Raw genomic sequence first — 25,580 nt, 5'->3', positions numbered from 1 at the left:
TTATTTGGCGGGGTTGACTTCGGCGGAGAGGGGACGATTGCGGAATCGGAAGTACTCATGCCTTAGCCCTCAGGCTTTACGTCCAGATAATCAGAAATTGCGCTAAATAACTTCTGATATGACAGTTAGAGTATTTATTCGTATATCCAAAGTAATTTACATTATACTTTTTGGTCTGAGATAAGGGTAAATTAGTCTACCACAAGCTGGATGGCCCGCCCTGTGCTGGCCGGCTGTTCTCATACTTCCGAGTACATCCCCGGGACGCTCCAGTTGATCCGCGAACTCGGCAACGTCGCCTTCACGAACTGTGTGAGCCTGTCGAAACTGATGTTGGTGTCGCCAGAAACAAAAAAGGCCGGTCCTTACAGACTCCCAGAGTTTCGTCTTCTGGTAAACGAGCCGAGAGAATCAACTTCCTCATTGCAGGAGACGGGCGAATAGTGTAGGTAACCCAATTGGGCGTGATGAGGTGCATTGCAGTCTCCGTCATTGGCCCCCATACCCATTTTTCAAGGTATCGCAGTTCCATCATCTTTCCGTCACTTGCACTTCATTAGTGAGACAAAAGTCACCGCGTTCTTTGTTATTCTCATCTTCAGCCTTCCATTTAGCGAATTTTCTCCGCAGGAACCATCCTTTCAGAAACGGTGAGCTGAGCCAGCGACGAAGCCGATTTTCCCATAATGATTCGAAAATCTCCCAAGTAGACAGCCAATGGCTTTCTTGAGGAGTTGCCGTGTATGCAGGAGTATTTAATCCCACTCGGACAAAAGGATTTAGGTAAACGCCCCTTCGCTTAGAGATATAGTTGTCCGCGTGTATCAGACAGGATTCGGAAGCCACAACATGTTTTTCTGCGAGGCCATCAGGTACCCCTCGAAACTGATACACCCGGGTAGAATAGATTTCTTCTGTACCCATGAAGACTGAACATAGGGCATTAGCATCCGCAACGAGACTTCCATATGTACAGCTGACATACCCATATTCCCCCAACAGCTCCTAACAGGAACTGGCAGCATAAACTTTATAGCTTCCCTCGACCTGGAAGAGCGGAAAAAGGGCCATTTCTGCATGATGGTTTCATGCCCGTCGGCGTCTCGTAGGGCCAGTGCGTCAGGGCCGGTCGGTGGGTTCAGTATATCGAACGAACAAGCGGCTGTGTATGTACCATAATTGGTATTTAAGAGAGAGAGTACGTCTTCTTTCTGGAGTTCCAAAGATGTGAGCCAGAGGAAGAGTACTCGGAGATGGGGAACCAACCGTGAAGACGACATCACTCAGAAACAGGATTCGGTCAAAGAATGTGCCAGCATCCCGAAGATCATATAGAGGTTTCAGAGACAGGTTCCGTAGTCGAGCACGAGTAGCGATGTGCCTCCGGTCTGCAGGCGGGTTCTTCAATGCTCCATTGTCTGGAGAGGGTTCGGAGATGGTGATAGTTCGTTGAACCCCTACTTCACCCAATGCTTTATCGAGCTTACGCAAATTATCCCCCGTACCATCGTTGCTTCCGCTTGCATATACACTGACAAATATGTTGTCGGCTCCGAAAACATCGGCTAGCTCGATGACTGCGTCGTTCCATTGGTTCGAAATGGTCCGCTCATTATCCCAGAGAGCACTCGCAATAAATATTCGCTGTCGCTCCGGCGGTCTATAATCCAAATGAATTTGCTCCTTGTGAAAGTTTCGATGAACAAGGAAAATATCTGCTGAGCTCCAGAGGACGAACGTGAGCAAGCAAAGTTGGAGAAGGCGACGACGGAGGAGCTTGTGGTAGCGCGAAGTATGCCGGAAGGCGGAGACAGCTAGAAAGGAAAGTCCATTTATCAAGGACTCGCATGCGTCCAATACACGCATTTGATTTAGCAATAACAATAGCCAGCTCGTGAGCTTGACGATCACATTAGGCCTAGGAGTGAGTGTCGTGTGAGTTTCTTGCCTTGTGCGTAGTGTCGGAGTTGGAGTCGGACTGCTGACGACGCGAAGCCGCCAAGAACCATCCCCTAGGGTAAGTACACAAGTCGAGACCTATTGTATTAATTAGGTAGAACAAGCACTATTCTGCCCGCAGAACTATATAGCTAGCTCTAGTTAGGAGATTATGTCTTAGCCCCGCCTTGCTTATACTAGCTTGTCAGCTTTGTGCATAGGGCCTTGCTGGTTGTTGCGCGTAACTTGGAGCCCTTCCTTACTGGGCTGTATTGGGAGATATTAAGCATGCGCTGCCTCCAAAATGTGTTCTTCGAATCAAGAGAGAGACATGGCCAGGGATTACTATAATAAATCAAAGATCTCATATCTGGTAAGGTAAAACAGAATTATAGAAGCGTGATTCTTATCAGTAAGTGGGTTAACTACACAGAGAACCAGAAATATAGCTTAGCACAAAAGCGGTTTTATCAACCGTTGCTAAATGCTGCAAATAGAGACCTCGCCACAAGTAGTTCAGAAATAGGTTCAATTATAGCCTACAATCACCCAAAATTGCCCGTCCCAAAAATATATCCGTTGACGGGATAATAGTAGGAGTGGTGACTAATGCATTACTATCCATCAGCCGCTCGATTAGCTGGTTAATCCGGAGAGGCTTGAAAACAAAACAAAGCTCAAACCCATCGGAGTCCAATATCTTCACAGTACTGATTGAAAATCTGAGGATCTCCCGAGGGTTCTGCAACAGCAACATAGGTATCTGGCCTGATCAAGTACGCTGCATCAGCCATTAATCCGACCGCTTCGTACTGGCCATGCCATGGAAAGACGTGCAAAGGAATCTTCCTGCTCTGGCACCACTGTATCAATCCCGACTTTGCGACCCCGTATACATGGACCTGCCAGGTGATCGATTTCAGGGCCTCAAAATTGTCGATGTCGCCAACAACTGCCCATGGCATCCGACTACCTCCGTGAATGTACCCAGCACTCCCAGTAGATAAGCTGCTGTGTGGATAACCGAGCATGATCTGGGACACTCTCCGAAACACGTAGTGCCTGACGTACTCGATTCTGGCGAGCAAAGGAGCAATATAAGGCACAACACGAGTCCGCACGGTTCGGGCCAGAAAGCTCTGTGAGATGGCAGCATTGAAGCCCTTGTCTGTTGTGCTGACCAATTGAAGCGCAAACGCGCGGCGCTCTGTCTCATAGCTCTGAAGCAACGATAAACCAGCTTGTTTCTTAACAACCGCTGATAACTTCCAGGCAAGATTGACTGCATCTCCTATTCCAGTGTTCATGCCCTGTCCTCCGACTGGGCTATGGATATGCGCAGCGTCCCCAACCAAGAATACTCTGCCTCGGGCGAACGACGCCGCTACGCGATGATGGCTCCGATAAGTGGAGAACCAGTTCATCTTGTCGATTTGCATCTTGAATGACTGCCTTATTTGTGGAGCAATGTCCTCGAAGCTGATATCAGTACCTTTTCTCTCTGCTGTTTCGTCATCAATAGCCCCCGAGATACGGGCTCGGCGGTCATCATCATATGGGAACAGCAACATAAACTCGGACTCATTGAAGCTAACGTGCGCTTCGCCGTTGAAAGTTGGCCCAGCTCCCTCAATATCGGCGACGAAAAAAATATGGGAGTACGTCGCACCGTCATAATCAATTCCAGCGGCATGACGAACGGTTGAATGCGGTCCGTCACAGCCGACAATGAAGGCTGCTTCGCAAGATTCTATATCATTTTCGTGGTCAGTGGATTTCAACCGAGCTGTTATGGAGGAGTCGTTTTCTGTGAATCCTATGAATTCCAGACCCCGCTCGACATGGACACCGAGCGAGCGTAGGCGGTTCTCGAGCAGCCTCTCGTGCTGATCCTGCGAAAAGATATGGATGAACGGGTACGGCGTCAGCCCGGTGCCAATATCGCCGATGGGAATATGTCCCCGATATGTGCCCTCCGACCAGATGTTCGTTGCTCTGACTTTGTGCCCATTCGCAACAACCTCTTCAGCGATGTCGAGCTGGCGGTATAGTTCCAGTGTCCGTGCCTGAATGGCCAGCGCTCGGGAGGTCGAAACATCCGCCTTTGCTTTGTCTATGATGCGGATAGAGGTGCCTTGCGTGGCTAGCCACAATGCTGTGACAAGACCGGATGGACCGGCGCCAATTATTAAGACGTCAGGATTGCTCGTCATCGGCCGTAAAAGTAGAGATATCGTGGGTGAGAGATATTCGAACTATTCCGGTAGAACCAGGGTGAAACAGTACAAGAAGCAGACTTGCTGAGAATATATGATATAGCTTTGAGAAACATTTTTCTGTACCTTGGTCCAGTTCATTCTATTTATACTTCTTCAATTCAATAAAGTGAGACCCTTGATCACTTCGAAGTTTGAAGCTGAAGGCTGTGTATCGGGGCTCCGACTGTCCGACATTTCCGCTCGGCTGCCGTTGTGGCTCCGAGGCAAGCTCATCCTCCCGATTCTTTCCCTTCAGTAATTTGCCCATGAATTCTTAAGAAATACAGGCAAGAGCGTCTTTGCTGGTTGAAGCGTGTATGAGGTGTCTGACATTCGTCATTTACCGCTGGCAGCTCCTTGGCTAAGATACCCACCAGACCTGACTGCGCGGACGCTTGCTTAAAGACGACCAAAGATGCTACATTTTGTTCTTGCGAAGCGGTCGGAGGTTTAGCGGTCATTCCTTCATTATACATGTCTTCTAATTGTTATCTTAGCATTCCCAAGCTAGCTGTAACTGGCCTTTGATATTCGAAAATAATGGAATCTTGTTTATAATCAATCAAATCGGCGGATGAGCTTGTGGCATACAAAGGAAACTCAAAGAAGAATAGTAATAGCCGATGGGTAACTGCTTCGCCAACAGAGCCTTGTGACTATATGTTCCGGATTCGCCCTCCTTCCTGTATAATTGTACATGATCTCGTATTTCGGGTTGGCGTAGTCCTAACTCACGAAAAATCACTTAGGCAGTCTTGTCCTTGTTGTGGTAGTTGACATTGGAGTTCCAGCTGCGAATAGTTAGTACTTGACCAAAAATAATGACGGCCCCAGCGAGGGCCCGGATCGGAAGAGCGCATGTAATTGACGCGAACGGTAGGCTTACAAGATGGTCTGCGACAGCGGTTCGGTTAGTTACTTGACCGGCAATGTCTGTACTATATCGTAGACTGACCTTGTCACCGTCTCCCCAAGGGAAGTTCTTGGTGCGGATGTTCTGGTAGGGGTACTCGGTGCGTTCCTCAAGAGGAGGCATGTGCTCCCAGTGCTCCCAATGCTCGTTCCACTGGACATAGGCGTTGTAGCCACCGCCAATCAAGCAGGGAATAACGGCACTGTAGTTATGTAAGTCCAATTGAGTCCCGCTGGTGGGGTTCCAGTTGCGTGACGTACAAGATGGAAAGCTTGAGCCAGAGACCTAGAGCGTGCCAATGGGTCAGTAACATTCTGGATCCGCAGAATTCAAGTGTAAATAGGCCAACAAGGCCTCGGATGGCTTAACGTACTGCTGGTGGAAGCCGCATGGTGCTTGACAGCAGCTCGCTCGCGGTTGAACTCGTTGTCGACGGCCCAGGAGGGCAGCTTGTCAGTGCTGTTGAAGCGGCGCTGGATGGCAGAGCGAACCGGAGTGGAACGCTGGGCGAGGCGAAGGACACTGCGCTGGGCAATCATGGTTGCTGAATGAAGAGCAGAAAGCTCGCAGCTGTATCTCGATCTGTTCGAAGGTGGGAATATCAGACGATGTCGGCTCGGGTGGGCAGGCAAAAGCCGCTTAGTGCTTCCCGTGATTCGTCGTCTCCGACCACAACCGTCGCTCGTTATGTCAGCAGCCTCTGCGCTCCCCGTGATGTCAACTTTTGTCCCGGATCACGTGCTGTACATCAATGCAGCTGCAGCCTGGAGAGCTCCGTTCCTGATCTGTCGCTTCGCGGCTTTACTCGGTCTTTTTGCTGGTATAGGCTATTTCGAGGCTTGTAGAAGCCGGGATGGGGTTTCGCATTACGACATGGAACGGTGAGCTTCCCCGGCTGCGACTGAGGTATTCGCGCTAATTCTGATTGTTTACTTAGTAAATGGCATTAGGTCTGTAATCAATCTCAGATTCGCTATTGGTATTGCACTCTAACTCTAATAGGAATCCATTCTCGTACGAGCCATGGAGGAGTACGCGGACTTTTGAGGTACCGTTTACATTCTTTCATGCCGACGCGGCTAACCCGGGTCGAGACAGTCCATGTTCGACATATTGGAAGCCGATATAGTCGTCTTTCAAGAAACAAAGATCCAGCGAAAGGACCTTAGAGATGACATGGTCCTTGTGCCCGGCTGGGATTGTTACTTCAGCTTACCTAAAGTCAAAAAAGGTTTGGTCTATCGAATCTAAACGTAGCTCGAAGCTAATTATTGACCAGGCTATTCGGGTGTCGCGATATACACTCGTAATGCAACATGTGCCCCTATTCGCGCTGAAGAGGGGTTGACAGGGACCCTTTGCCCACCAAATTCTTCGGTGTCATTCAGAGACCTGCCCGAAGACCAGCAAATTGGCGGCTATCCAACGATAGAGCAGCTGTCGAAGCTGGAGCTAGAGGCGGAGACGCTTGATTCTGAAGGAAGATGCGTTATACTCGAGTTCCCTGCCTTTGTTCTTATAGGCCTATATTGTCCCGCCAATAGGGACGAAAGCCGAGACGCTTTTCGTCAAAACTTCCTGGACTTGATGGATGCTCGCGTCCGGAATCTAGTCGCCTTGGGCAAAAGGGTGTTTGTCACTGGAGATATAAATATCTCAAGAGGCGAGATAGATGCAGCGCACGCGGCGGAAAACATAAAGAAAGGGGTAACTACGGAGGATGACTTCGTCTCTGCCCCTGCTCGCCGCCTGTTCAACCAGTTACTGACTGACGGTAAAGTCGTGGGTGGCAATGATGAAGGAAGAGAACAACCTGTTCTTTATGATATATGCAGGTCATTTCATCCGAAACGCAAAGGGATGTATACTTGCTGGGAGCAAAGAATAAATGCTCGTCCCGGTAACTACGGTTCGAGGATAGACTACGTCCTTTGCAGCCTGGACATGAAGGATTGGTTTTCCGACTCTAACATCCAGGAAGGGCTCATGGTATGTCCTAGGAAAACCTGAAGAATGCCTCCGCTAATGAGCTTATTCAGGGGTCAGACCATTGCCCAGTATACGCCGTATTTAAGGACAGCATACCACTGAATGACGGCCAGTGCCACATACTCGATATCGTGAATCCTCCAGGGGTGTTCAAGAACGGCGAGCGTCAACAAAATTACACGACAAAGTTCCTACTACCGCTATCAGGGAGATTGATACCGGAATTCGACAGGCGGAGGAGCATCAAAGATATGTTTATGCGCAAGCCGAGCCAACCATCGCCGAAAACGTCTTCTCCGCAGAATTCGACAACATGTCTTTCTAACGAAGAAAGCAGCATGACTGCGAGGACAGCGACAAATACACCAAAACCTTCGGATGCCGATGCGCCCGCCTCTGTACCCAACGATACTCAACAGAAGGGGATCGTCCGCAAACGACCCGTCAGGACTGAAGTTCCTCCGGTTAAACGATCGAAGTCAGCGAGTAGTCAAACAGTCGCCCCTACAATCGGACAGAGTACTCTGAAGGGGTTCTTCAAGCCAAAATGTGCTCCTGTGATTGAACCTAAAGATTACATGCTTTCGAAAGATGAAGGACGGGGACCTGCCGAATTCTCAACTATCACCAGTCAACAAGATGTAACAGAACAGACTTCGAAAGCGGCACTAGAACCTGAGAAAGCACCAACACCCATGACTCCGGTACCGTCCAAGGAGGACACTGGCTTCATCGACCCAGTTGCCAGCAAGCAAGATTGGTCGAAGCTATTTACCAAAAAGCCGCCTCCCAAGTGCGGAGAACATGGTGAGGAGTGCATTAGCCTGAAGACTAAAAAGCCTGGGCCAAATTTTGGTCGAACATTCTGGATCTGTCCCAGACCGCTGGGCCCCAGTGGGAATAAAGAGAAAGGAACTGAATGGCGATGCTCTACCTTCATCTGGGCTAACGATTGGGATTCCTCGACGATGTAGCGAATCTTGAGATGCCCATTCCTCAAATGGTGCGTTGCTACATCATCATAAAGCGCCATGACGATGTCTATTCTTCGTAGTCCTCACCGCAATTTCCCGCTCCTTCCATCTTCAAGCTTTGCTTCGTGCTTTCTGGAGAATAAACTCGGTGCCCATACCCACGTTTCATCAAACTGGTGTTCGGGTTTCGCGGATGGGTTTATCTTCATGGCGTTGGATAAACTCGAGCGATCCTGGAAAACTTGGCAAAGCGAGAATCATCTGTTACGTTGCTCTCTATCCGTGTCGATGAAATGCTAGGCTTAACGTCTTCGTTCTATATCAACCACCTTGCGCAATTCTCAGTTGTGCGCTCCGCATTCCTTGCAATTCGTATCCACGGAATCAGGGATCGAATCCCTCCCCGGCGATGATGACCCTAGTCGACCATGCCGGCGTCGGGTACAAGCCAGAAAGGTTCTAATATAGACAAGAATCGCCTTCGTTGACATGAGGACTACTAAGCAGCAAATGCAGAACATTTGTACAGAACGTCGGCTGCACGTTGGTGTTTCCAACACCAGAACGGCACGAAGGTCTTTTCATTCGAGATTCGGACTCGTTTCATTAGGATGTCGGCTCCAAGATCTCTTGTGATGAGCGAATTCCCAGATTAGGGAATGAACTCAGGACTCACAACTACAGTATTTCGAAACTTCCGGCAATGGAATGTTCCTCGGCGTGCGAAAGTTATGTCAGACTCCTTCATCTCGACCTTAACCTAGCCTTGCTCCGCCCGAACCTTCAATTACGGACCCTGGATTAAACAACCACAGCAACTGCGCGGCCCACCGACTTAAGAGTTCTGTGTTGTTGCGGCATCGTTACTTAGGACTTCTAGTGCCCCAGAGCGGCTTGCTCTGTGCTAAGAGTTCAAAGTCTCGGACTCGCAACGTTTCAACCGTGAATCGGGCGGAAAGTGGACAACATAGCTCTGAGATTGATCTCGACTTGGAGGCTAACTGGAGTATTTCTCGCTAAGGATGCCGGAATTACAGGGAGCGGATCCAAAGGCACCTGTGAAGTTTCTACTTAGTACATTTATCCGTTGACAATCGATCGAATTCAGATATACATGATTACTCCTCCGTTCATCCGAATAATTTGGTCTGACTACCCTGGACTTACAGCAGAGTCCTTGTACTGACATAGTAGTGTCATAGCACGCGAGGCCCATTTCTAAAGCTCTCATCATCCCTTAACATCGTGACCATCAATATTAGATCCAACTTGAGGTCTTCTGCTTCCGCAGGTCCAGATACTTCGCCGCATAATCATTAGCGAGAACCGAGTCCCCCGTAAGATGCATCACCGTTGCCTTCTTCGCCATCATCTCACACTGACCCCTCAAATCCTCAATCTCCTCATACTGCTCGTACGCAGAGTCCAAATACCCCAGCGCCCGATTCATATACTCCTTCTTTGCGGGCCCGTTATTCTTCCCCTCGCCCCAGAGCCTCCCTGCAATGCCCATGTTTGCATCCACGAGAAGTGAGTACGCACTTGCCGCAAGATCACAGTCGCTCGTTTCAAGTACCTGAGGCATAATGCTTTCGACCATCTTCGCAACGGCCTCGAATTCCTTTAGACTCAGAAGTACACTACCTAGTGCGACGATCGCTTCCCATAGACCCGGGAGCAGGCGCGAGCGATAGGCAATGCTTGCGGCTCGCATGGCCAGCGAGAAGCCACGCCGGGGCTGGCCCATTTTCTCGAAGATGCGGGCTTTCAGGCAGAGGAGTTTGACCTGCGGTTGGATGTCGAAATTGTCTTGGTGAATTGACTGTGCTGTTTTTTCGATGAGTTCGAAGGCTTGCGCGTAGTCCGCTTGGCGAATTAGGTGTTCGACGGTAAGGAAGGAGAGGAGGAAGGAGAGGTCGCTGTCAGGGAGGTCGATTGCTCGGAGTTGAGAGAGTAGCTGGCTTGCTGATTCTCGGTCGTCGCTGAGAATGGGAAGCTCCACCGTTAAAATCGTAACACACTGGGAAGAGAAGATAAAGAGAAGAGAGCATACTTGTATATTTTGCGTCTGAGTTGAAGGGCCCCGGAGAAGAACGCCCAGTATTGACCCGTTTTCAGGGATTGGAATCCTTCTGGGCTCATCTCTGCCATTTGGGCGGAAGCCTCGTTATAGCGACCCTGCTGGGCTAGCTTGATGATGTGAGCGGCCTGGGAAGGGGAACGCCGGAACAGAACTCACTAATTGGCAGCTCCGGAATGTGCTTTTCAGGTGGTCTTCAAAAGGTGCGCTGCTCCGGTAGCAATGGCGGAACGTCTCACTACTCAGCCAGGCGAGGTGAGTGACACCTGAGATGAATGCCAAGTCAGCTCGAAGCATATAACCCGTGGAGGGGTTGCAATACCTATTCTGGCGTATAGTGCAGTCTGAAGCAAAAGCTGAGGCCCCACAGAATTCATGAGATTTTTTGTGACATTTAGATGCGACGCCCGAACAATGTTCTCAATAGACGACGCTAGACTCTCCCCCTTTGAGAAGTTAGCTATATATATTAGATGACAGGCAAGAAAACTTACGTTCTGTAGCTCAAGCTTTGCTTCGCTCAGGAGCGTAGTACTTAGCAATCCCCACATCTCCGTTTCCTTTGCTTTGGCTTTGAGAAAAGAAAGCCCTTCTTTTTCATTACCCAGCATGCCAGTGTTTTCAACCTCTGTGATGAGCTCTGGAAAAGCTTTTCCGAAGTGGTACAACCAGCTCATGCAGAAATTCAGGCAGTTCATGTCATGAGATTCTCTAGCAATAGAGACGGCTTCCTGCATCGCGGACACAGCTTCTTCATAGCAGCCGAAATCCGCTTGCAGTATTGCGAGATTTAGAAGCGCGTATTGATAAGTTCCCTTGTCCCGACTATGCATTGTGTAGTCGAAGTAGCGATGAAGATTGTCAAACGAAGACGGGTAATCTCCCGCCCTCCAAGCATCGAGAAATCTAGGAGTGATTAACGCTGGAAAGAAAGAAGTTCCACGCTCGCCGCTCACCTTAGGTAATGTATCAGGTCAGGCAGTGTCACCCCGGAGGCAATGATGCGCTTCAGCTGGGCCTTCAGTTCTTCTGGCACTCGCCCGCCAAATCCTACGTTGTCAGTGGGAAGCGTGCATAATAATTGGGGCAAACACCTACTTTGCAACTCGCCGATCTGGAACTCCAGGAGCCGCTCGACTTCCTTCGTACTGACGTAGCAGTCGTCTTCTTCATTGTCTTCGATATTGCCGTATGCTACCTGAGCGAGGTGACTGCTCGTATCAAGGCCCAGCTCGAGTAAATTAATGTCGACAGGAACCTGCTCGTCAGATGGGTTTCTGCGTGCCCAGGCTCGGTAGGTTGGAAGGCGATATTTGACAAAACCCTTCCATAACTTGACCGAATCATGAAACTGAAGCCTGGTGAATTCCAGTTGAGCTCTCCTTACAAAAGCGCCCAGAGGGGAGCATCGGGCAAGACGCATGCAGCCAGACTCCGGAGCGAGACCGGCATCCCTCTCTCGAATTCGTTCTTCGCGCGTCTTTGCAAGGGTAGTGGATATCTGTGTGAAGAACAACTCTAACGCGTCACATGAGTCGATTGACCATATCTTCCGCAGGAAAAGATCCCAGATAGATCTGCCTGGTATGGAAGATGGGTGTGCTTTTAGTACTCTTTCTAGATCCTCTATGGATACTGAATACTGTGCTGGCCAACTGTCCGAGGATGACGGGGCATCACCTGCGCCCAAGGGGCTCAGATAAGAAACCATAAACGAGAGAACATGGATAGCCGACGAATTCGGAACCACGCCTTGAGTGTAAATAGAAATAAGGCTCAGGAGGGCAACTTTTGAAGGAGTGAGATATCGACTCATTGCAGCTGGATGGCGTGCATTGTTTGCGTCAGGCTATATCTGAAATTGTGGGTCTGGGAAGGAGCGTAGAAAGGTGGCGCGTCGGGAGGATTGGGAAGATAAAACAAGGTCAAAGAATTGCTATCGGCCCTAAACTGGATGCTTCGCCCATCTCCAATGGAGAAAGCCTGAAGGATATGAAAGTGTCGATGCAGCAACAAAAGCGGGAAAAGGTTTTTGTCAAGCAAAGCTGGCTATATGTATTTTACGCTGCAGTATTCCGGTACATACGACCATAGGGTGTGGAAAACAGGGCTTCCCGTCCGCTCAGCCGTACTTAAGCCACACGCCGGCTGGTTAGTAGTATGGTGGGTGACCACATGCGAATCCCAGCTGTTGTATGTTTTTACTTTTTTTCTCTCTTCGCATTCAATTTAGTTTTTTTTCTGCGCCTGTAGAGAGTGCATACAGTCCTCCCATAAGGATTTGAGTACGTACTTGTTACGTGTTTGGCAAAAAATCAATCAAAAGTAGCTTCTGGGATTATCTATTAAGTGAGAATACATGACGAAGGCATAGTTCGGTTAGGGCCATCGGCACAGCCGCCTCTCCGCATCTTTTAAGACAATGTCCATAAGCCCAAGCAAAGTGGTAGACAGCCTCACCGAGTGGTAGGTGTACGACAAGAGACGCACCCACAAAACAACAACCGATGACGGCTTCGTCACTCGATCGACCCAAGCTGGGTGATATGTCGAGCGGCATTTGGCGAAACTAGCGGCGAGTCAGCTCTTTGGTCGATCAACCATATGCTGAGGACTCGAGCTCACCTTTCGATCACGTTTGCATGTACTTCTTTAGTGTATTTTGGAGTCCGATAACGTCTTTCTTGTCGCATCCTAGGTAGCGGAGCGCGCTCTTTTAGCAACCTAGTACAACAGGCGCGTGGTCGAATGTAGGAAGAGGTCCAGTCATACTCGCTTCTGCGCGTACGGCACAATATGCGGCTCGTATCCATTCAAGCAGCGTACCTGCGAGAAGCGGCAGCTTTCTGAGCGCTGACTGTAATAATGCTGACGTAACAACACAAAGCAACCACAGGGGATCCATGTATATACACCGAAGCAATCGAGAATGTTGGTCGACGTGGAATGGTGGAGTAAGAAGATCAGGACGATGATAACCTTCTCAGAAGTAATCGGCTGCAAACTCAGGAAACTCTAAAGAATCTCCCAAAGACGGGCCCGCAAACTCCAACTGCGGGAATAACGCAGTCCTGCCATAGTCGCTCAGGGGTGGTTGAAAGAGAGAATTAAATGCATTCGTGCCGAAATTTGCAGGCTCCTCGGTCAATCCACCGGCGTTGACCATACTGTTTAAACCATCCAGATAGCCAATGTAACCTGCGCCTGCGAGTTGACCGTTCTGTATGCCAGGGTACATTTGAGGCGTGAACACGTTAGATGATGGTGCAGTCATGGACCCGGGGGTCTCAAGGGCTACGGTACGCTTCGGATTCTTGGGAGAAATGCGAGAAGCCGCACGACGCTTTTTCTCAGAAGGCTTTCGAGGAGTGTACTGGTAGTCAGGGTATTCCTCCGCGTGCTTCTTTTTGAACTCTTCCGCTAGATTCTTGAAGTGCAGCTTCCCCTCTTCCGGCTCTGCTCTCCATTTCTTTCCTATTATCACCGCTTTTCTATTCAGCTTATCTCACACCGCTGGAGAGTAGCAAGGAACTTACAGATTTCGTTGTTCGAGAGGTCAGGTCGTGCCTCCTTTACTTTGGGGTAATGGTGCTGCCTATAGAGGATGAACGCATTTGGAGGCCGAGGAATCTTTGCGGGTTTCATTGAGGCTGGCCTGGATTTGGTAGGCGCTTCGCTGGGCCATGAATTAAGGGCCCTAGAAGGAGATGCAACAGAAATCGATGAGCCCGAGAATGTCGGTGTGCGCAGAACACGCAGAGCATTGATTGATTCATCAACGAAGGACACAACTGGAGCGCCGAGAAGTGCACTATAACCTGTGAGAACAAGAATGTAGAGGGGGTACTGTCATATATCTCACGAAAGACGGGATTTGATCTTCTCGACGTTATCCTGCCCGATGATATCCACGACATTTGTCGGCAGAAGGACTTCATCATTCGTAGACCCCAGATGACGCAAAGCATCTTTCCAAAGGAGCTCGGTGATGCTGTCGGGTGACTGTGTTGTTGATTTCATAGCAATCGATACAGCAGCCATTTTGGCACTTCTGTTATTCCTGACTCTGTAAGGGAAGAAGGATGATGGAAAGTCAAATATTGTTAAGCGTCATCCTGGAAACATTCATGAGCAATTGAGAGAAGTCAGGAGATGGTGTCTCAGAAGACTGTGTCTGGGACGAACGAGTCAAGTACAAAATGAGATGAAAGATTCAGCTAGACATGGCGCATGAGATTGTGTTCCTATTGGGCTTTGGTGGCTGGCCCAGTTCTTTGTTCAGTCTGGATGAGTTGACTTCACCCTGGGCCTGAGTCGTTTTTCACCAAACTAGATCGTCAATGGCTTATTGATTCCAAAAGTGGAAGAACACATCTTCGCTCTACTAGCATAAAGCCTTCGACTTGGACGCTCGCTGGTGTCTTCATTCTTTCTTCAAATCTCCCACTTGTTGACTCTCGTTCCCTTTACACAACTCTTAATGTAATTGTGTTGTTTATCAGACACGATCCAACTACAATCACCTATCAATCGTTCGCCATAAACGCCTACAGCTAGAATATCTTCAGTTTCCTCAATGCATCCATTGGAAATGCCCCTCTCCATCTGCCCCTGAGGAAAGGCGGCCAAAATAGCAGCATGGTTCGTGTCCCACTGAAACAGCTACCGACTCATGGCTCAAGCTTATGCTCCTTCAAACGGTGGCAAAGTTCTGTATGTTCCCATAGGCCTTACAGGCTTCATAGGATGCAGAAGTTTTTCGTCAGTCGTCATGGACCCACCCTTCAACGATCGTGAACGACCATCATCTTAGCCAGCTGCTGCCGACTTGGAAGGCTGCTCAATTGAACTTCTCAGAATCCTCAATTTGGGCATCATAGCCGGGTTTGCGGGTGAAGAGGTATTCAAACCGTATCAAGCTCGCCATGGAGGAAACACAAATGGGGACCTTGCCCAGACACCAGACAATATGATGACCACTATATATTCAGAGCTACTCACGGAGTACGACCTGATGCGAGTCATTAAAAATAAACTGCTCGGGAAGGGATGGGCTCGACGGATACCATTCATTAGATTGAAGACGGAAAACCCCGCTTATATATTTACAAATCAATTTCTATATGCATTAAACATAGAGTCATAAGCCATAAAGCTGTTACACTCCCAGTAGACTATACCCTCACTGGGTATCATCTGACGGAGCCTCCTCCTCAATGGCATGGTCTGTATCCCTATATGGCTGCGTTTCACCAGAATCATCCTCATCACTCGAATCATCAGGGGATTCCGGACCGCCATGGGCCACAGTAGCACCACCCATCTCGTCTGGTCGCTTCTTGCGCTGGAAATCCTGCGCATGGGCGGCGGCCATGATCGTTCCAACGCGAGTAAGTGTTCGCGGGCGAGCCGAGGCGACACCAGGTGACGGCGCTGCTTCTTCAAAATCGTGCGTTGGAACGGCCGTGAGAGAAGCTTGAACCTCGTGAACTTCTGGCTCTGGGGGTTGTTGTTGCTCAATCTGACCATCCGCGCAGGGCACGGAATAAGGTAGCGGGACGTCTCTGGACGCACGAAACAGGAGAACGTTTGTGCAGTGCTCGTTCTCGACTCGGAATACTGTCCAGATGCCTCGGCGAAAGATTTCGGAAAAGGAGATGACGAAGCTGAGCACGGCAGAATGTTGAATGTCATGTGCGAAAATAGCATAAAAGATCCAATTGAAACGAATGACGACATCGATGACAATGGCTACGTAATAAACCCATGCTCTTCGGAATGCCAGGGTTTCGCGCAGTAGGGGGTGTTTGGCGTAGGGGTTTCCTAAACTCCAGTCCATTGCTAAGTCCCACACAGAAACGTATATGGCGTTCAGCAGCGCGAATGTTATGAAGGGGGCCTGAAATCGTGTCGTTCTGTTGATGCGGTACATGCTCAAGGTGGCGTAGTAGAGGACTCCGCACATATATTTGCCAAGGTTCAAGAGATGGGGAAACACGTTCTTGGTGTCCACATATCGACGAATACACTGGAAAGCTCTCCAAATCGACGGGAGAGTGGTAAAGAACCCAAGTAATCTGGAGTGAGACGAGGTGCATTGCGTTGACGAGCCGCCCCAGTGCTTCGCATAGAGGCAGAAGAATAATTCAATGTTCTAAGCAAGGTCAACGCTTCGGCACAGATGAATCAGGGTTTAGTCACTCACGCCCATTGCATACGTCTGAGAGCAGTACATGTCTCCCAGGAAGAAGTCACGAAACTCAACCGGGTATAGACCCGCCAGCAGAAGACGCCACTAGCCATGTCAGCAGCAGAAACCTCATGACGGAGATTTTTGACTAACATTAGAATATGCCCACCATTTTCGACTTCGGTGGTATAGAACGCGTAGCGGCAGAAACAGCACAGCCACAGTGACTCCTACAAGGACTACAGGCCAGTAGATGTACATGGCATTGACTGTCAAAAAGTTCAGCCACATAAATAGGCCTAATATGAACAGAAAGAAGCAAGGTAGCTGTCCCCAGTTGAAAAATAAATGAGTAAACATACCAAAAAAATAAATGAGTGAACATACCTCAGCCAATTGGCGCCAATCCAGTGCGGATCTAGTGTCGTATTCGAAGACGAAAACATAGTTTATCTTAGTTCTATTCCAGATCATGCAGTCTACACAAAATAGCAAGAAATGGAAAACAATTAGGAAATACCCTCCATAAATCTGGCCGCTGTAAGTGATTGAAATCATAGTATAAACAGGAGTACGCAAACTTACCTGGAGTAACAAGTTCGTCTGACGACTTATATCATCATCAGCTAGGTGATGGCTCGCGTATATCAGACTCTGAATGGCAAATAGGACGCCAGCCATCCCAAGAAGACCACAGCGGAAAGTGTTTGGCGAGTAATCACCGGCTTTCTTGACCGTACGACGAAGTTTCGAGGCGGCGATCTTACGCTTCCCGCCCTCGAAATAGCGAGCATATAAATCTTCCGCGGTGGCTAACAAACTCTCAGTCACCTCACTTTGCACAAACCAGGCTTTGTTGACTTTCTCTGCCATATATCTCATCGACGGACGTGTACCAACCACCTTATCGTATTTCTTGTTGATCTTCCGAAAAGCAGTCCGGTTGAGGTAGGCATAGGATTTCAGAAGCTCCACACCTCTATAGAACTCCTGCAGAGCATATTTTAGCTTTCTTTTCGCTGATCGATACGGGACTTCAGATTTCGGTAGTTGCTGGTCCTCCACCGGGTGACGCGTGAAGTCCCTGCGTCTGGTGATAACATCACTGTCCTGGGGTTGCTCGCCTCCAGGGGTAGTCAATGCTGCCAGTGCCTTGGAGTTCTTTCCGATTCGGCGACCCGTAATGGCAGCTTTGATGCGGCGGCTGTTTAGGCCACTTAGGGCTTCTGACGGCTGCTGCTCAGACTCCTCAGTTCGATGTCTCTTGACATAAAAGACTTCCTGTATCCGCTGATCTCTCATGGTGTGCAATTGTTCCCGAAGCACCTTCAATCGTTCAGTAGCTTCCCGCTCCCTCATATGATAGAACGATTCGATTTTCGCTAATTCGCCGTCGAGAAAGGCAAAGAACTCATCCTGCTTTTTCTCCACCTCGGAGCGGTGGTCCTCTACAGGATTCTCTGCTGCCTCCGTTGTTGATAGAACACGATTAAGAAGACGGGAATTTCTTCGAATAGATCCAGAAGTCACGTTTTTCTCGGGTCCGACATTTGCCGTGGCCGGCTGTTTTGCCGCCGACGGACTGAGGTGAGTTGAGTCCCTGGAAACGGTTCGATTCATGCCGTGTCGTGGCGTGACGGAGAAAGAATATGTAGGAGATACCGCGTGATCCATGTATCTGTCTGAGTATCGAGAATCCTCGTCAACATCCATTGCCGGACCGGGCAGTTCAAGCGAGGCGGCGTCTGACACCCCCGGGTGTTGTGGGGGAGATGCGATAATGCTTCCATAGCTTCCATGCACGGCAGAAAACCGAGAACCTGGTACTCGCAGGGGTTGTCGCTCATGTCGTTGACCGGGTGTTGACCGTGAGGCAGGACTCGGGCTTGCTATACTATTCTGTGCCTCTCCTCCTTCCGCTCGTTTTTCTGCCCGCCAAAATGATACGGAACGGTTGGAACCAGCTGGAGTATCCAAGAACTCGGCTCCGACTGTAGGCCGTCTGAGAGAAGCATGGGTCGGCGTGCGGTTTGCTTTCTGGATGGCGCGCGCTATCGCCTTGACTTTTTTCTTTCCGAGCTGAGCGAGAAATGCTAGCGTCAGTACTGCGGCAGAAAATCTAAGAGCAACAATGGCAAAGGCTCACCTTGTAGTCTAGATATTTAGCCCGCCACTCAGGAACCAGCTCGTGCTCCAATTCTCTGCCAGTCGCCGAGAGGTCAGCAACACGTCAATGCATGAGGTAGGGTAAGCAAGAGTTTACTTACTTGGCGAACTTCATCCTGCGGAGGGATCGTGATTGAGCATGGTACTGATAGTATCAATCGAGTGCGAACTAGCGGAGTCCCGTAGATTTTAAATCGATTACTTGGGGCGTCCGTTCTGAGCGATAGCGGATTCTGACCGACGGTCGCGTGGGCCAGAGTAGAGTGGGCGTGAGGGAAAAATTGGCTTTTAGTTTAGCGCTGTCTCGACATACCCGGGGCCTTCACCATGCAGATGCAATATCTCAGCTCAATATCGTTATCGTGTTTGTCGGCAGGGGCGGAGACTCGCGATTAGTTGTTGTAGCAGGGGACCATATCATCGCATAAGGCCCAAGAGAAAATAGGAAAAAATGATATTATTCCCAACCAGAAGGCGAACAAATCATACCAGAGTCAGACGCCAAACCCTGAAGGTCTAAGATTCTCAACCGATAGGGCAGCCGATCTCCAGAGTCCCGGCCTCTGAGCGCAGAGTCGGTTTTCATCACCAATTCGCCTTTGGCCGTTGTTGGGGACCCGCCCCGCAAGCCAATGATTATTTGAGAAGGCATTGATATCCCTGAAAATCGCCGTCTGGTTGGCTCAATATCTAGCACGTGCGGACGCCGCCGCCGCGATTGAACACATCCCTGTCATCCAAGGTTTACGCAACCTTGGTTGGCTCAAATTGTGCTGGAGACATTAGCCAAAACTCGGTAGGAAGGCTGGCCCAGCAATGCGGCCCCACAATTAGCTGCTCTGGGGACGTCCATGTCACGATAACTTCATATTTTCTCTATCGCTGACGTCAGCCATGAAATACAGATATTCGAGTTTCTGAGTCCCACGAGACCTGGGATAATATGCGAGTTCACCTAGGGACTATGCGGATCCCTTTCTGTCAGTCACCGTTGAGAACTCAATCGGAGAATTCTGGTCCGATCAAATTATTGATAATCCCATATTTTACCCAACAGGGTGGAATCCTGCATTATTGCTGCGTCTCATGCGTCTCGCTTCGCCAGAGGACTGTTTGCTTAGCCGAAACAAGAACTCGTGTTCTCTGATTACTTTGTTAGTGAAGTTGACGATGATCATTGGTGGTTGACGAAACAGAACTGTGCCTAGACACCGTCAGATTCAGCCCAAAACGTGGTAGACACGCTATCAATGCATAACATGCAAGTTTCCCTTGGCATAGGTGCTGAGCGTTGGAGGCATCAAATCTTCCGAGATGCAGATGCAGTTGCGACTTGTTGGATCCGCTAACAGCCTTACACAGATGAAAGGCGATTGCTCTGCAGAGCTCTCTCGATGCCAGTGGGGGTGTCAACCTCAGCCTCCCCCAAGCCTATCGTCAGCCCGCATTGCACCTGATGCCCACCGAGCAGCTGGTACTGATCGCTACTCGAGACCGGCTAGGAACGACATCCGGAGCGAGCTTATGGAGGTATGGGCGGTCTATGCCTACTGAAAGCCATCAAATCAACCCAGCTTCACGTATATTTGCATTTTTTACCAAGGGTCTTTTAATACACAGTCGAGCTTGAATGCTCACGGTTTCGCGGGATTGCCCAATAAGGCCGAGCATGGACGCAAGGATACCAGGAGGGCTGGCAGGCTATTTCGGTTTAGATGGATGCAGGACCATGGAGTTTGGATTTACAGGACACTGATCACCCAATGAGAAGATACATAGTGGGCATTTGATCATTGAGACTACATACAGGCGTCATATCAGCTGAGAGTTGGAGCTATTGCCATTACCGCAGAGCTTTATGGTCACTTGTGATCGATTCCCATACGAAGATCGGGAATTCGCCAATCCAAAAGCAGGGGAGAGCAGGACTCTGCTCAGTTTAACCTTGCTTTTCTACTAGAGGGAGTTGCTACCAGAGGGAGGTGGGCTAGCTGGGAGAGTTACGGCAGTTTATTCGAATGTAGATATTCAAACCGGCCGAAGAATGAGCGAGATGATTCCGATGGTGGATTGAAAGCAAAATGAGCTGGTCGTAGTCGATATGGAGTCTGGAAGTTTTCTGGCGTCCCAGCAATAGTGATAAAACATCAGATATAAATTTTGCTCGAACTCCTGATATCGGAACTCTTTAGCTAGGTTCGCAAATTGTGGGATCCGCAGCAAATCAACGCAGAACTGCATGCGGGTGTGCGGCCAATCTCAGCATGTCGCCACTCGCAGTCAGGATACAGTCATCACAGCGAAGCTTCAATGTAAAAAGTGAAAGTAGATTTGATCATCCTTCGATATCGTTCTATATGTGAATGAAAATAAGAGAAGGAGATACATAACTGCGACTCCATACATAGCTATCGTTCGAGATTCCTTGGAAGGCCAGATTGAGACCGCCAACGGACGGATCCTTGGGTGCTCAGCTCCACTCACCCCGACCCTCTCCTCCCCTTCGGCTCTCCATCTGTCTCCTCTTTACACCTCTCCTTCATCCCCGTGAGCCTCTCGATCGCGAAACCCTGCGACCCGTTATACAATTATTCTCTGTCACGTAGTCAGGTTTGGGGCCTGGGTTCGCTCTTATTCCCTTCGTCGGTCGGTCAGTCTTCTTCGCCGGTCCGATCGCTGTTTCATCATATCCACCGTTCTCCGTGTCAGCTCCAGTACCAACTCCTGTCTCCAACATCATCGGATTATCGGCTAGTTCGCATTCCCTTTCCCTCTCATCCCACCATTAGACGGCGTCCTGATCAGTCCTCAACCTCTGGTTGAAGCAATAAAGAGAAGATGGCTTCAAATAATCGCACGCAATTGGACGGTCCAGACCCTGCCATAAACACTGGTGACTCGATATCCGCTGCTCCCGACTCCTCACAACCGGTTTCCAGCTCGACTATCGACGTTAGCGAAAGTGCGAACAAGACTTCATTAACGGCAGAAGCGCCGAAGGATAATATGGCGGCTGATCTGTCGAATACTGGGACCGCAGACAATGGGAACGTTGCACCCGCTCCTTCAGACCAAACTAATACAGAGGCTATTGTTCCAACCTCTGCATCGCCTGAAACGGAAGAGCACAAAGTTGCGGCTCCGGCACCTGAGTTGTCGTCTGATGCTTCGGTCAAAGAGCCAGAACAGTCTGGGCCGTCTTTGACTATCGTCCTGCTTTTAATAACGGGCACACGATACCCATTTAAAATTGATGCGAACTATCTGCGAAAAAGGGATATCAGCGTAGACAACTATGACCCGTTTTCCATGAGCGTCTACACTTTGAAGGAGTTAATTTGGAGGGCATGGCAGGACGGTAAGGAATTCATCAACATGGTATCAATGGTGTCTCTTAGCTGATGCATTTTAGATTGGGAGCCTCGGCCGTCATCACCTAGCTCGATCCGTCTAATATCCTTTGGAAAACTCCTTGATGATAAATCTCCTCTCTCAGGTATGTGATGTCCTGCTCCGAGTCCTGTTACCCAGGGCCTGATGTTGATGATGGGTTCAGATTCCAAGTTCAGCCGTGACGCACCCAACGTGGTACACATGACTGTTAAACCACAGGAGATTGTGGACGAGGAGGACGCCAAAGGTGGCAAGGCGCAGTACTCTCGCGATCGAGAAGCCAGCGAACGGAGCCCTCGGTGTCGCTGTGTCATTCAATAAAGATTGATGGTTCGTACGTATATTAATGGACTGTACCTTGCACGTTTTCCACCGGGATGGAGACGAGCCCCAGTGTCTAGGACATTCCTCACCCAATCGCCCCTGTAATGCAGAGGCAGCAACCAGCCCGACCTACCTGCGGTCCCCTACAGTGCCACATCGTTTGAACTTCCGATGCCTGGGATCGGCTTCTGCCTACGAACAGGTTCGGTGTGAGACGTCATACTTTGTCAGCGCTATTTATCGAAACCTGGGATGCCGTTATGGCTAGACACTCCTTTCCAGCGCTTGTCATTTTCCCGTGAGCTGATCTACTCCATGTCCACTTGGCAATCGTCCCAAGACTGGACTATCTCTCGCCTTTCATCCAAACATCGCCTTATATACCCCATTTCCCGGCTGCCTATTTCCTTTTTTCTTCTGATTTCTGTTCCATTGTTGGGGTCATATCCTTGCGCTTTGTCCGGTTCATCAATGCAATTTCATGCATGTCCTCTCAATTTATGTCATGGGGCTTTCACTTTATCTTCTTCTCATTCCAGGTTTGTTGTAATATGTTTCTGATTTCCCCTGGGCTCTCGTGGCAATCATCATGCGTTGTTTATTGGGAGATTTGGGTTCCACCATTTGCTGCGCTCTAATTCGAATGTGCTCACATATTACGTTTGGGAAGATGAGCGGTATGCTAGGTAACGGCACGAATTGAACGCCAGGCGCGCTTGCCGGATCTATTTTTACAGTTGTGACTGTGTAGATTGTACAGTGTACGATGTAGAAGCCATTATCAAGTTCGAAAAGACGTTTTGGCCTTCTCGTACACAAGTGTTCGTTTGGAAACCATTCCGTACCCGTAGCGTGCTGTATTGATTCGACGTCATGTCATCAAGATATTTCTGAGAGATTCACGGAAAGTCCAATTATCGACAAGCGAACGACCCTGACCTATAAAAAGATGCCGCCCCCGATAGTTCCACCACTCTAGTCCATCCGCAGCCGCTTCTCCATCTCGTCGTGGAAAGAAGGTGGCTCCCTGAAGTCGTCTCCTACAAGCAAAGCAAGCCACGTCAGCCCAGTCCAACTTTTTCTCTAGTATGAACATAGAACGAAAGGAATAACAAACCATGGAAAACATCCTCCCATCCGATCTCTGTATCCCTTCCCCCAAGGACCAAGATGTCTTCATGGACATTTCCCAGTTTATTACCGCCCAGCACAGCAGGTCTGAACGTCCCATCGCGAACAATCTTCAGCTCCATGCCACGACGCACGGGCTCCGCGATACCGTAAGTGCGGCGGAGACCCTCCATCTTCAGTGCATCTTGGGTCTGGCGCCACGCAAGTAGGCGGGCTTCTAAAGGATGTGTGGAGGTTGGTGTGGCCGGTTGAGTGGATGGAGCTCCGCGGGGAGCTTGGAGAGTGATGTTTGAGCGGAGGGTGTCGGGGACTCCAGGGGCAGAAGGAGCGCCTTTTGAGGTATGTGTGTTGGGGAGGTGCCGGGTTGAGGTATTGGTTGTTTGAGTGGGGTGGGATGAGGGTGGTGCGATGCGGAGGGACTGTTATCTGTTAGAGCTGGTTCTAATCGTCTTGATGGTGATGGATAGGTGAGATGATGAGCGGGCGAACCATTGTGATATTTATGAAGTTATTCGTAGGTAGCGCTTATGAATTTTCCTTTATCGAGTATCTTTATTCGTTCAGGACTCAGAAATATGAAGAAGCTAGAGGTTGAGTGCGAGCGGATGTGAGAATAATAGGTAGAAAGGTGTTGGAATATTCAGCTCGGAGACCAGTGACGGTCAGACAAGCCAAGGCAGCTCCGAATGGCGCGTCCAGCTCCTTGGGCGAACCACAAAAACCAAGCCCGCAATATCCTTAGATCACATGATCTCCCCGAAATTATTCCCAGATGCATCAACCGCTTCAACACCCCGGAAGATCAAGCAACATCCACTGCCAACCGCCAAAATGCCCTCACTCTTCTCGCCCCTCGTCCTCCAGAGCCTGCGGACACTCATTCACCGCCCCGCTACGACCGCCATCAAGCGCACCACAACCCGCTTCCAACCCATCATCCGCACACCCGCCGCAGCGCAAGCATTCGCCGCCGCGAAGCCCTCCTTGATCCGGCAATTCTCCTCATCGCCCTTTAAACAAGCAACATACAATCAGGTACGGCGCGGATGTCGTAAAGCGCAGGCTGCGCGCCGCTCCCGCTCTCCGGCGCTCATCAACCGATCGCAGATGAAGGGCGTGTGCATGAAGACGGGTATCACGAAGCCGAAGAAACCTAACTCCGGTGAGCGTAAGACGGCCAGAGTCAGGCTTAGCAGTGGGAAGGTTGTTACGGCTTATATTCCTGGGGAAGGTAGGTCATCCAACCCCTCCGCTCTCCTTTCCCTCCTTTTAAATGCGTCTAGCGACTAGAATAAGATGCGCTGGCTGGACTGGTCTGTTAATGGGTTGATTTCTGTGTAGGTCATAATGTCCAGCAGCACAGTGTTGTGCTTGTTCGCGGTGGCAGAGCGCCGGATTGTCCTGGTGTGAAGTACCATTTGGTCCGAGGAGCTATGGATCTGGTACGTTTGGAACCCCTCGTTTTTGAATTCCATATTGAGCCTTCTGAGTTCATATGTTCTGACAGTCGTCTTCAGGGCGGTGTTGCTAGTCGAGTCACCAGCAGGTCGAAGTATGGTACCAAGAAGCCCAAGAAGGATTAGACCTTTGATTATGGTATGTTTGATTTTCATGGTAAAGACTCTGTTTATTGAATGGCGCAAATGTATTCTATCTGGGGTTTGAACCTACGTTGCAACCTGTATCAATATCACTCCGGTTATCTAGTTGTACTTGGAGTTCAATAACTCAGGGTTAAATAGGACCATTCTGGTGGACAAACCTACAGTGAAATAGGACTATAGAAAATCATGCTCATAGGTATGAGGTAGCGCACCCATTTAATCCTGATATTGTACGAAGAATCTACCACTTCCTGCATCCATTAATACTCCGCCAAATACAAAACCAGCCGGGAATCAGCATTGGCATTCCTACCTAGTTACGACTGTGGCCCAGGCAAACGTCATAGGGTCTCATTTGTACATCCCAGCTGTAAGTCGTAGAAGGCACTACAGCTGATAATCTATATGAAGTAGGGTTAGTAATAAACTAGACTGATTGTGCATGAACCCAAGATCCTATGTTCTCGACAATGTACCGTTAACCACTTCGTCATATCTGAAAGCCGGTTTAGATCCTAGAAGTGCCCAAATTGTGCTATAACCTGAAGTACACGCACGGAGTCAACTATATAGCAGGAGCAGACAACTGAATCGTCGGGCGGCACAGCTAGTATAGGGTC

At 49.5% G+C, this 25,580-nt stretch overlaps 10 protein-coding genes across 10 annotated transcripts; 3 read left to right on the top strand and 7 right to left on the bottom strand.

Annotated features, from left to right (window-relative positions):
- Positions 1-136: 136 nt before the first annotated feature.
- On the bottom strand, positions 137-1,934 carry BDW70DRAFT_76022 (glycosyltransferase family 69 protein). Its single transcript, XM_073744787.1, has 3 exons — positions 1,267-1,934; positions 986-1,211; positions 137-929 (listed from the first exon to the last, which is right to left on the bottom strand). Exons 1-3 carry the CDS (start codon positions 1,864-1,866, stop codon positions 532-534), a joined length of 1,224 nt encoding a protein of 407 aa, XP_073594603.1. The 5' UTR covers positions 1,867-1,934; the 3' UTR covers positions 137-531.
- Positions 1,935-2,459: 525 nt separating this feature from the next.
- Positions 2,460-4,251, bottom strand: BDW70DRAFT_139126 (putative FAD binding monooxygenase). Its single transcript, XM_073737339.1, has one exon. The coding sequence runs from the start codon at positions 4,149-4,151 to the stop codon at positions 2,616-2,618; it is 1,536 nt and encodes a 511-aa protein (XP_073594602.1). The 5' UTR covers positions 4,152-4,251; the 3' UTR covers positions 2,460-2,615.
- A 388-nt stretch (positions 4,252-4,639) lies between these two features.
- On the bottom strand, positions 4,640-5,699 carry BDW70DRAFT_139123 (cytochrome c oxidase subunit VIa). Its single transcript, XM_073737338.1, has 5 exons — positions 5,483-5,699; positions 5,370-5,394; positions 5,152-5,311; positions 5,083-5,090; positions 4,640-4,987 (listed from the first exon to the last, which is right to left on the bottom strand). Exons 1-5 carry the CDS (start codon positions 5,646-5,648, stop codon positions 4,942-4,944), a joined length of 405 nt encoding a protein of 134 aa, XP_073594601.1. The 5' UTR covers positions 5,649-5,699; the 3' UTR covers positions 4,640-4,941.
- Positions 5,700-5,894: 195 nt separating this feature from the next.
- Positions 5,895-8,243, top strand: BDW70DRAFT_75969 (DNA-(apurinic or apyrimidinic site) lyase APN2). Its single transcript, XM_073744786.1, has 6 exons — positions 5,895-5,990; positions 6,047-6,059; positions 6,112-6,157; positions 6,208-6,340; positions 6,389-7,098; positions 7,149-8,243. Exons 1-6 carry the CDS (start codon positions 5,963-5,965, stop codon positions 8,070-8,072), a joined length of 1,854 nt encoding a protein of 617 aa, XP_073594600.1. The 5' UTR covers positions 5,895-5,962; the 3' UTR covers positions 8,073-8,243.
- A 947-nt stretch (positions 8,244-9,190) lies between these two features.
- Positions 9,191-12,252, bottom strand: BDW70DRAFT_75965 (putative anaphase-promoting complex subunit Apc5). The gene is made up of 7 exons (XM_073744785.1): positions 11,251-12,252; positions 11,109-11,202; positions 10,647-11,058; positions 10,475-10,598; positions 10,312-10,418; positions 10,126-10,262; positions 9,191-10,054 (listed from the first exon to the last, which is right to left on the bottom strand). Exons 1-7 carry the CDS (start codon positions 11,966-11,968, stop codon positions 9,331-9,333), a joined length of 2,316 nt encoding a protein of 771 aa, XP_073594599.1. The 5' UTR covers positions 11,969-12,252; the 3' UTR covers positions 9,191-9,330.
- An 883-nt stretch (positions 12,253-13,135) lies between these two features.
- On the bottom strand, positions 13,136-14,193 carry BDW70DRAFT_161298 (HMG-box domain-containing protein; the record flags this gene model as incomplete). Its single annotated transcript, XM_073740960.1, has 3 exons — positions 13,136-13,638; positions 13,689-13,963; positions 14,015-14,193. 3 exons carry the CDS (start codon positions 14,191-14,193, stop codon positions 13,136-13,138), a joined length of 957 nt encoding a protein of 318 aa, XP_073594598.1.
- Positions 14,194-15,236: 1,043 nt separating this feature from the next.
- Positions 15,237-18,951, bottom strand: BDW70DRAFT_75951 (SPX and EXS domain-containing protein). Its single transcript, XM_073744784.1, has 6 exons — positions 18,610-18,951; positions 18,489-18,543; positions 16,928-18,421; positions 16,787-16,873; positions 16,358-16,447; positions 15,237-16,306 (listed from the first exon to the last, which is right to left on the bottom strand). Exons 1-6 carry the CDS (start codon positions 18,621-18,623, stop codon positions 15,335-15,337), a joined length of 2,712 nt encoding a protein of 903 aa, XP_073594597.1. The 5' UTR covers positions 18,624-18,951; the 3' UTR covers positions 15,237-15,334.
- A 2,179-nt stretch (positions 18,952-21,130) lies between these two features.
- BDW70DRAFT_75899 (uncharacterized protein) lies at positions 21,131-22,350 on the top strand. Its single transcript, XM_073744783.1, has 3 exons — positions 21,131-21,866; positions 21,921-22,004; positions 22,065-22,350. Exons 1-3 carry the CDS (start codon positions 21,347-21,349, stop codon positions 22,220-22,222), a joined length of 762 nt encoding a protein of 253 aa, XP_073594596.1. The 5' UTR covers positions 21,131-21,346; the 3' UTR covers positions 22,223-22,350.
- An 893-nt stretch (positions 22,351-23,243) lies between these two features.
- Positions 23,244-23,971, bottom strand: BDW70DRAFT_139105 (proteasome maturation protein). The gene is made up of 2 exons (XM_073737337.1): positions 23,846-23,971; positions 23,244-23,775 (listed from the first exon to the last, which is right to left on the bottom strand). Exons 1-2 carry the CDS (start codon positions 23,846-23,848, stop codon positions 23,287-23,289), a joined length of 492 nt encoding a protein of 163 aa, XP_073594595.1. The 5' UTR covers positions 23,849-23,971; the 3' UTR covers positions 23,244-23,286.
- A 181-nt stretch (positions 23,972-24,152) lies between these two features.
- Positions 24,153-25,132, top strand: BDW70DRAFT_139104 (mitochondrial 37S ribosomal protein uS12m). The gene is made up of 3 exons (XM_073737336.1): positions 24,153-24,587; positions 24,698-24,798; positions 24,874-25,132. Exons 1-3 carry the CDS (start codon positions 24,188-24,190, stop codon positions 24,937-24,939), a joined length of 567 nt encoding a protein of 188 aa, XP_073594594.1. The 5' UTR covers positions 24,153-24,187; the 3' UTR covers positions 24,940-25,132.
- Positions 25,133-25,580: the final 448 nt, after the last annotated feature.

The sequence above is a fragment of the Aspergillus foveolatus genome (genome assembly GCF_047715535.1).
Source record: "Aspergillus foveolatus strain CBS 279.81 unplaced genomic scaffold BDW70scaffold_35, whole genome shotgun sequence".
NCBI lineage: Eukaryota > Fungi > Ascomycota > Eurotiomycetes > Eurotiales > Aspergillaceae > Aspergillus > Aspergillus foveolatus.
This window is presented reverse-complemented; position numbering and strand designations above follow the sequence as displayed.

What these genes read in the sequence shown, in the direction of transcription:
- BDW70DRAFT_76022 (XM_073744787.1), bottom strand. Translation starts at nt 1,866, where the DNA reads ATGCGTGTATTGGACGCATGCGAGTCCTTGATAAATGGACTTTCCTTT. An exon ending in TGAGTGATGTCGTCTTCACG is followed by an intron (nt 1,212 to 1,266) that starts GTTGGTTCCCCA and finishes TTGGAACTCCAG; the next exon opens with AAAGAAGACGTACTCTCTCT. An exon ending in GAGCTGTTGGGGGAATATGG is followed by an intron (nt 930 to 985) that starts GTATGTCAGCTG and finishes CCCTATGTTCAG; the next exon opens with TCTTCATGGGTACAGAAGAA.
- BDW70DRAFT_139126 (XM_073737339.1), bottom strand. Translation starts at nt 4,151, where the DNA reads ATGACGAGCAATCCTGACGTCTTAATAATTGGCGCCGGTCCATCCGGT.
- BDW70DRAFT_139123 (XM_073737338.1), bottom strand. Translation starts at nt 5,648, where the DNA reads ATGATTGCCCAGCGCAGTGTCCTTCGCCTCGCCCAGCGTTCCACTCCG. An exon ending in CCATGCGGCTTCCACCAGCA is followed by an intron (nt 5,395 to 5,482) that starts GTACGTTAAGCC and finishes GGCACGCTCTAG; the next exon opens with GTCTCTGGCTCAAGCTTTCC. An exon ending in TGGCTCAAGCTTTCCATCTT is followed by an intron (nt 5,312 to 5,369) that starts GTACGTCACGCA and finishes ACATAACTACAG; the next exon opens with TGCCGTTATTCCCTGCTTGA.
- BDW70DRAFT_75969 (XM_073744786.1), top strand. Translation starts at nt 5,963, where the DNA reads ATGGGGTTTCGCATTACGACATGGAACG. An exon ending in GGAGTACGCGGACTTTTGAG is followed by an intron (nt 6,158 to 6,207) that starts GTACCGTTTACA and finishes GGGTCGAGACAG; the next exon opens with TCCATGTTCGACATATTGGA. An exon ending in ACATCCAGGAAGGGCTCATG is followed by an intron (nt 7,099 to 7,148) that starts GTATGTCCTAGG and finishes GAGCTTATTCAG; the next exon opens with GGGTCAGACCATTGCCCAGT.
- BDW70DRAFT_75965 (XM_073744785.1), bottom strand. Translation starts at nt 11,968, where the DNA reads ATGAGTCGATATCTCACTCCTTCAAAAGTTGCCCTCCTGAGCCTTATT. An exon ending in CCAGATCGGCGAGTTGCAAA is followed by an intron (nt 11,203 to 11,250) that starts GTAGGTGTTTGC and finishes CTGACAACGTAG; the next exon opens with GATTTGGCGGGCGAGTGCCA. An exon ending in CTCAGACGCAAAATATACAA is followed by an intron (nt 10,055 to 10,125) that starts GTATGCTCTCTT and finishes TCCCATTCTCAG; the next exon opens with CGACGACCGAGAATCAGCAA.
- BDW70DRAFT_75951 (XM_073744784.1), bottom strand. An exon ending in ATAGAACTAAGATAAACTAT is followed by an intron (nt 16,448 to 16,786) that starts GTTTTCGTCTTC and finishes TGACATGGCTAG; the next exon opens with TGGCGTCTTCTGCTGGCGGG. An exon ending in CTCAGACGTATGCAATGGGC is followed by an intron (nt 16,307 to 16,357) that starts GTGAGTGACTAA and finishes GACCTTGCTTAG; the next exon opens with AACATTGAATTATTCTTCTG.
- BDW70DRAFT_75899 (XM_073744783.1), top strand. Translation starts at nt 21,347, where the DNA reads ATGGCTTCAAATAATCGCACGCAATTGGACGGTCCAGACCCTGCCATA. An exon ending in TTGGAGGGCATGGCAGGACG is followed by an intron (nt 21,867 to 21,920) that starts GTAAGGAATTCA and finishes GATGCATTTTAG; the next exon opens with ATTGGGAGCCTCGGCCGTCA. An exon ending in TGATAAATCTCCTCTCTCAG is followed by an intron (nt 22,005 to 22,064) that starts GTATGTGATGTC and finishes TGATGGGTTCAG; the next exon opens with ATTCCAAGTTCAGCCGTGAC.
- BDW70DRAFT_139104 (XM_073737336.1), top strand. Translation starts at nt 24,188, where the DNA reads ATGCCCTCACTCTTCTCGCCCCTCGTCCTCCAGAGCCTGCGGACACTC. An exon ending in GGCTTATATTCCTGGGGAAG is followed by an intron (nt 24,588 to 24,697) that starts GTAGGTCATCCA and finishes ATTTCTGTGTAG; the next exon opens with GTCATAATGTCCAGCAGCAC. An exon ending in TCCGAGGAGCTATGGATCTG is followed by an intron (nt 24,799 to 24,873) that starts GTACGTTTGGAA and finishes AGTCGTCTTCAG; the next exon opens with GGCGGTGTTGCTAGTCGAGT.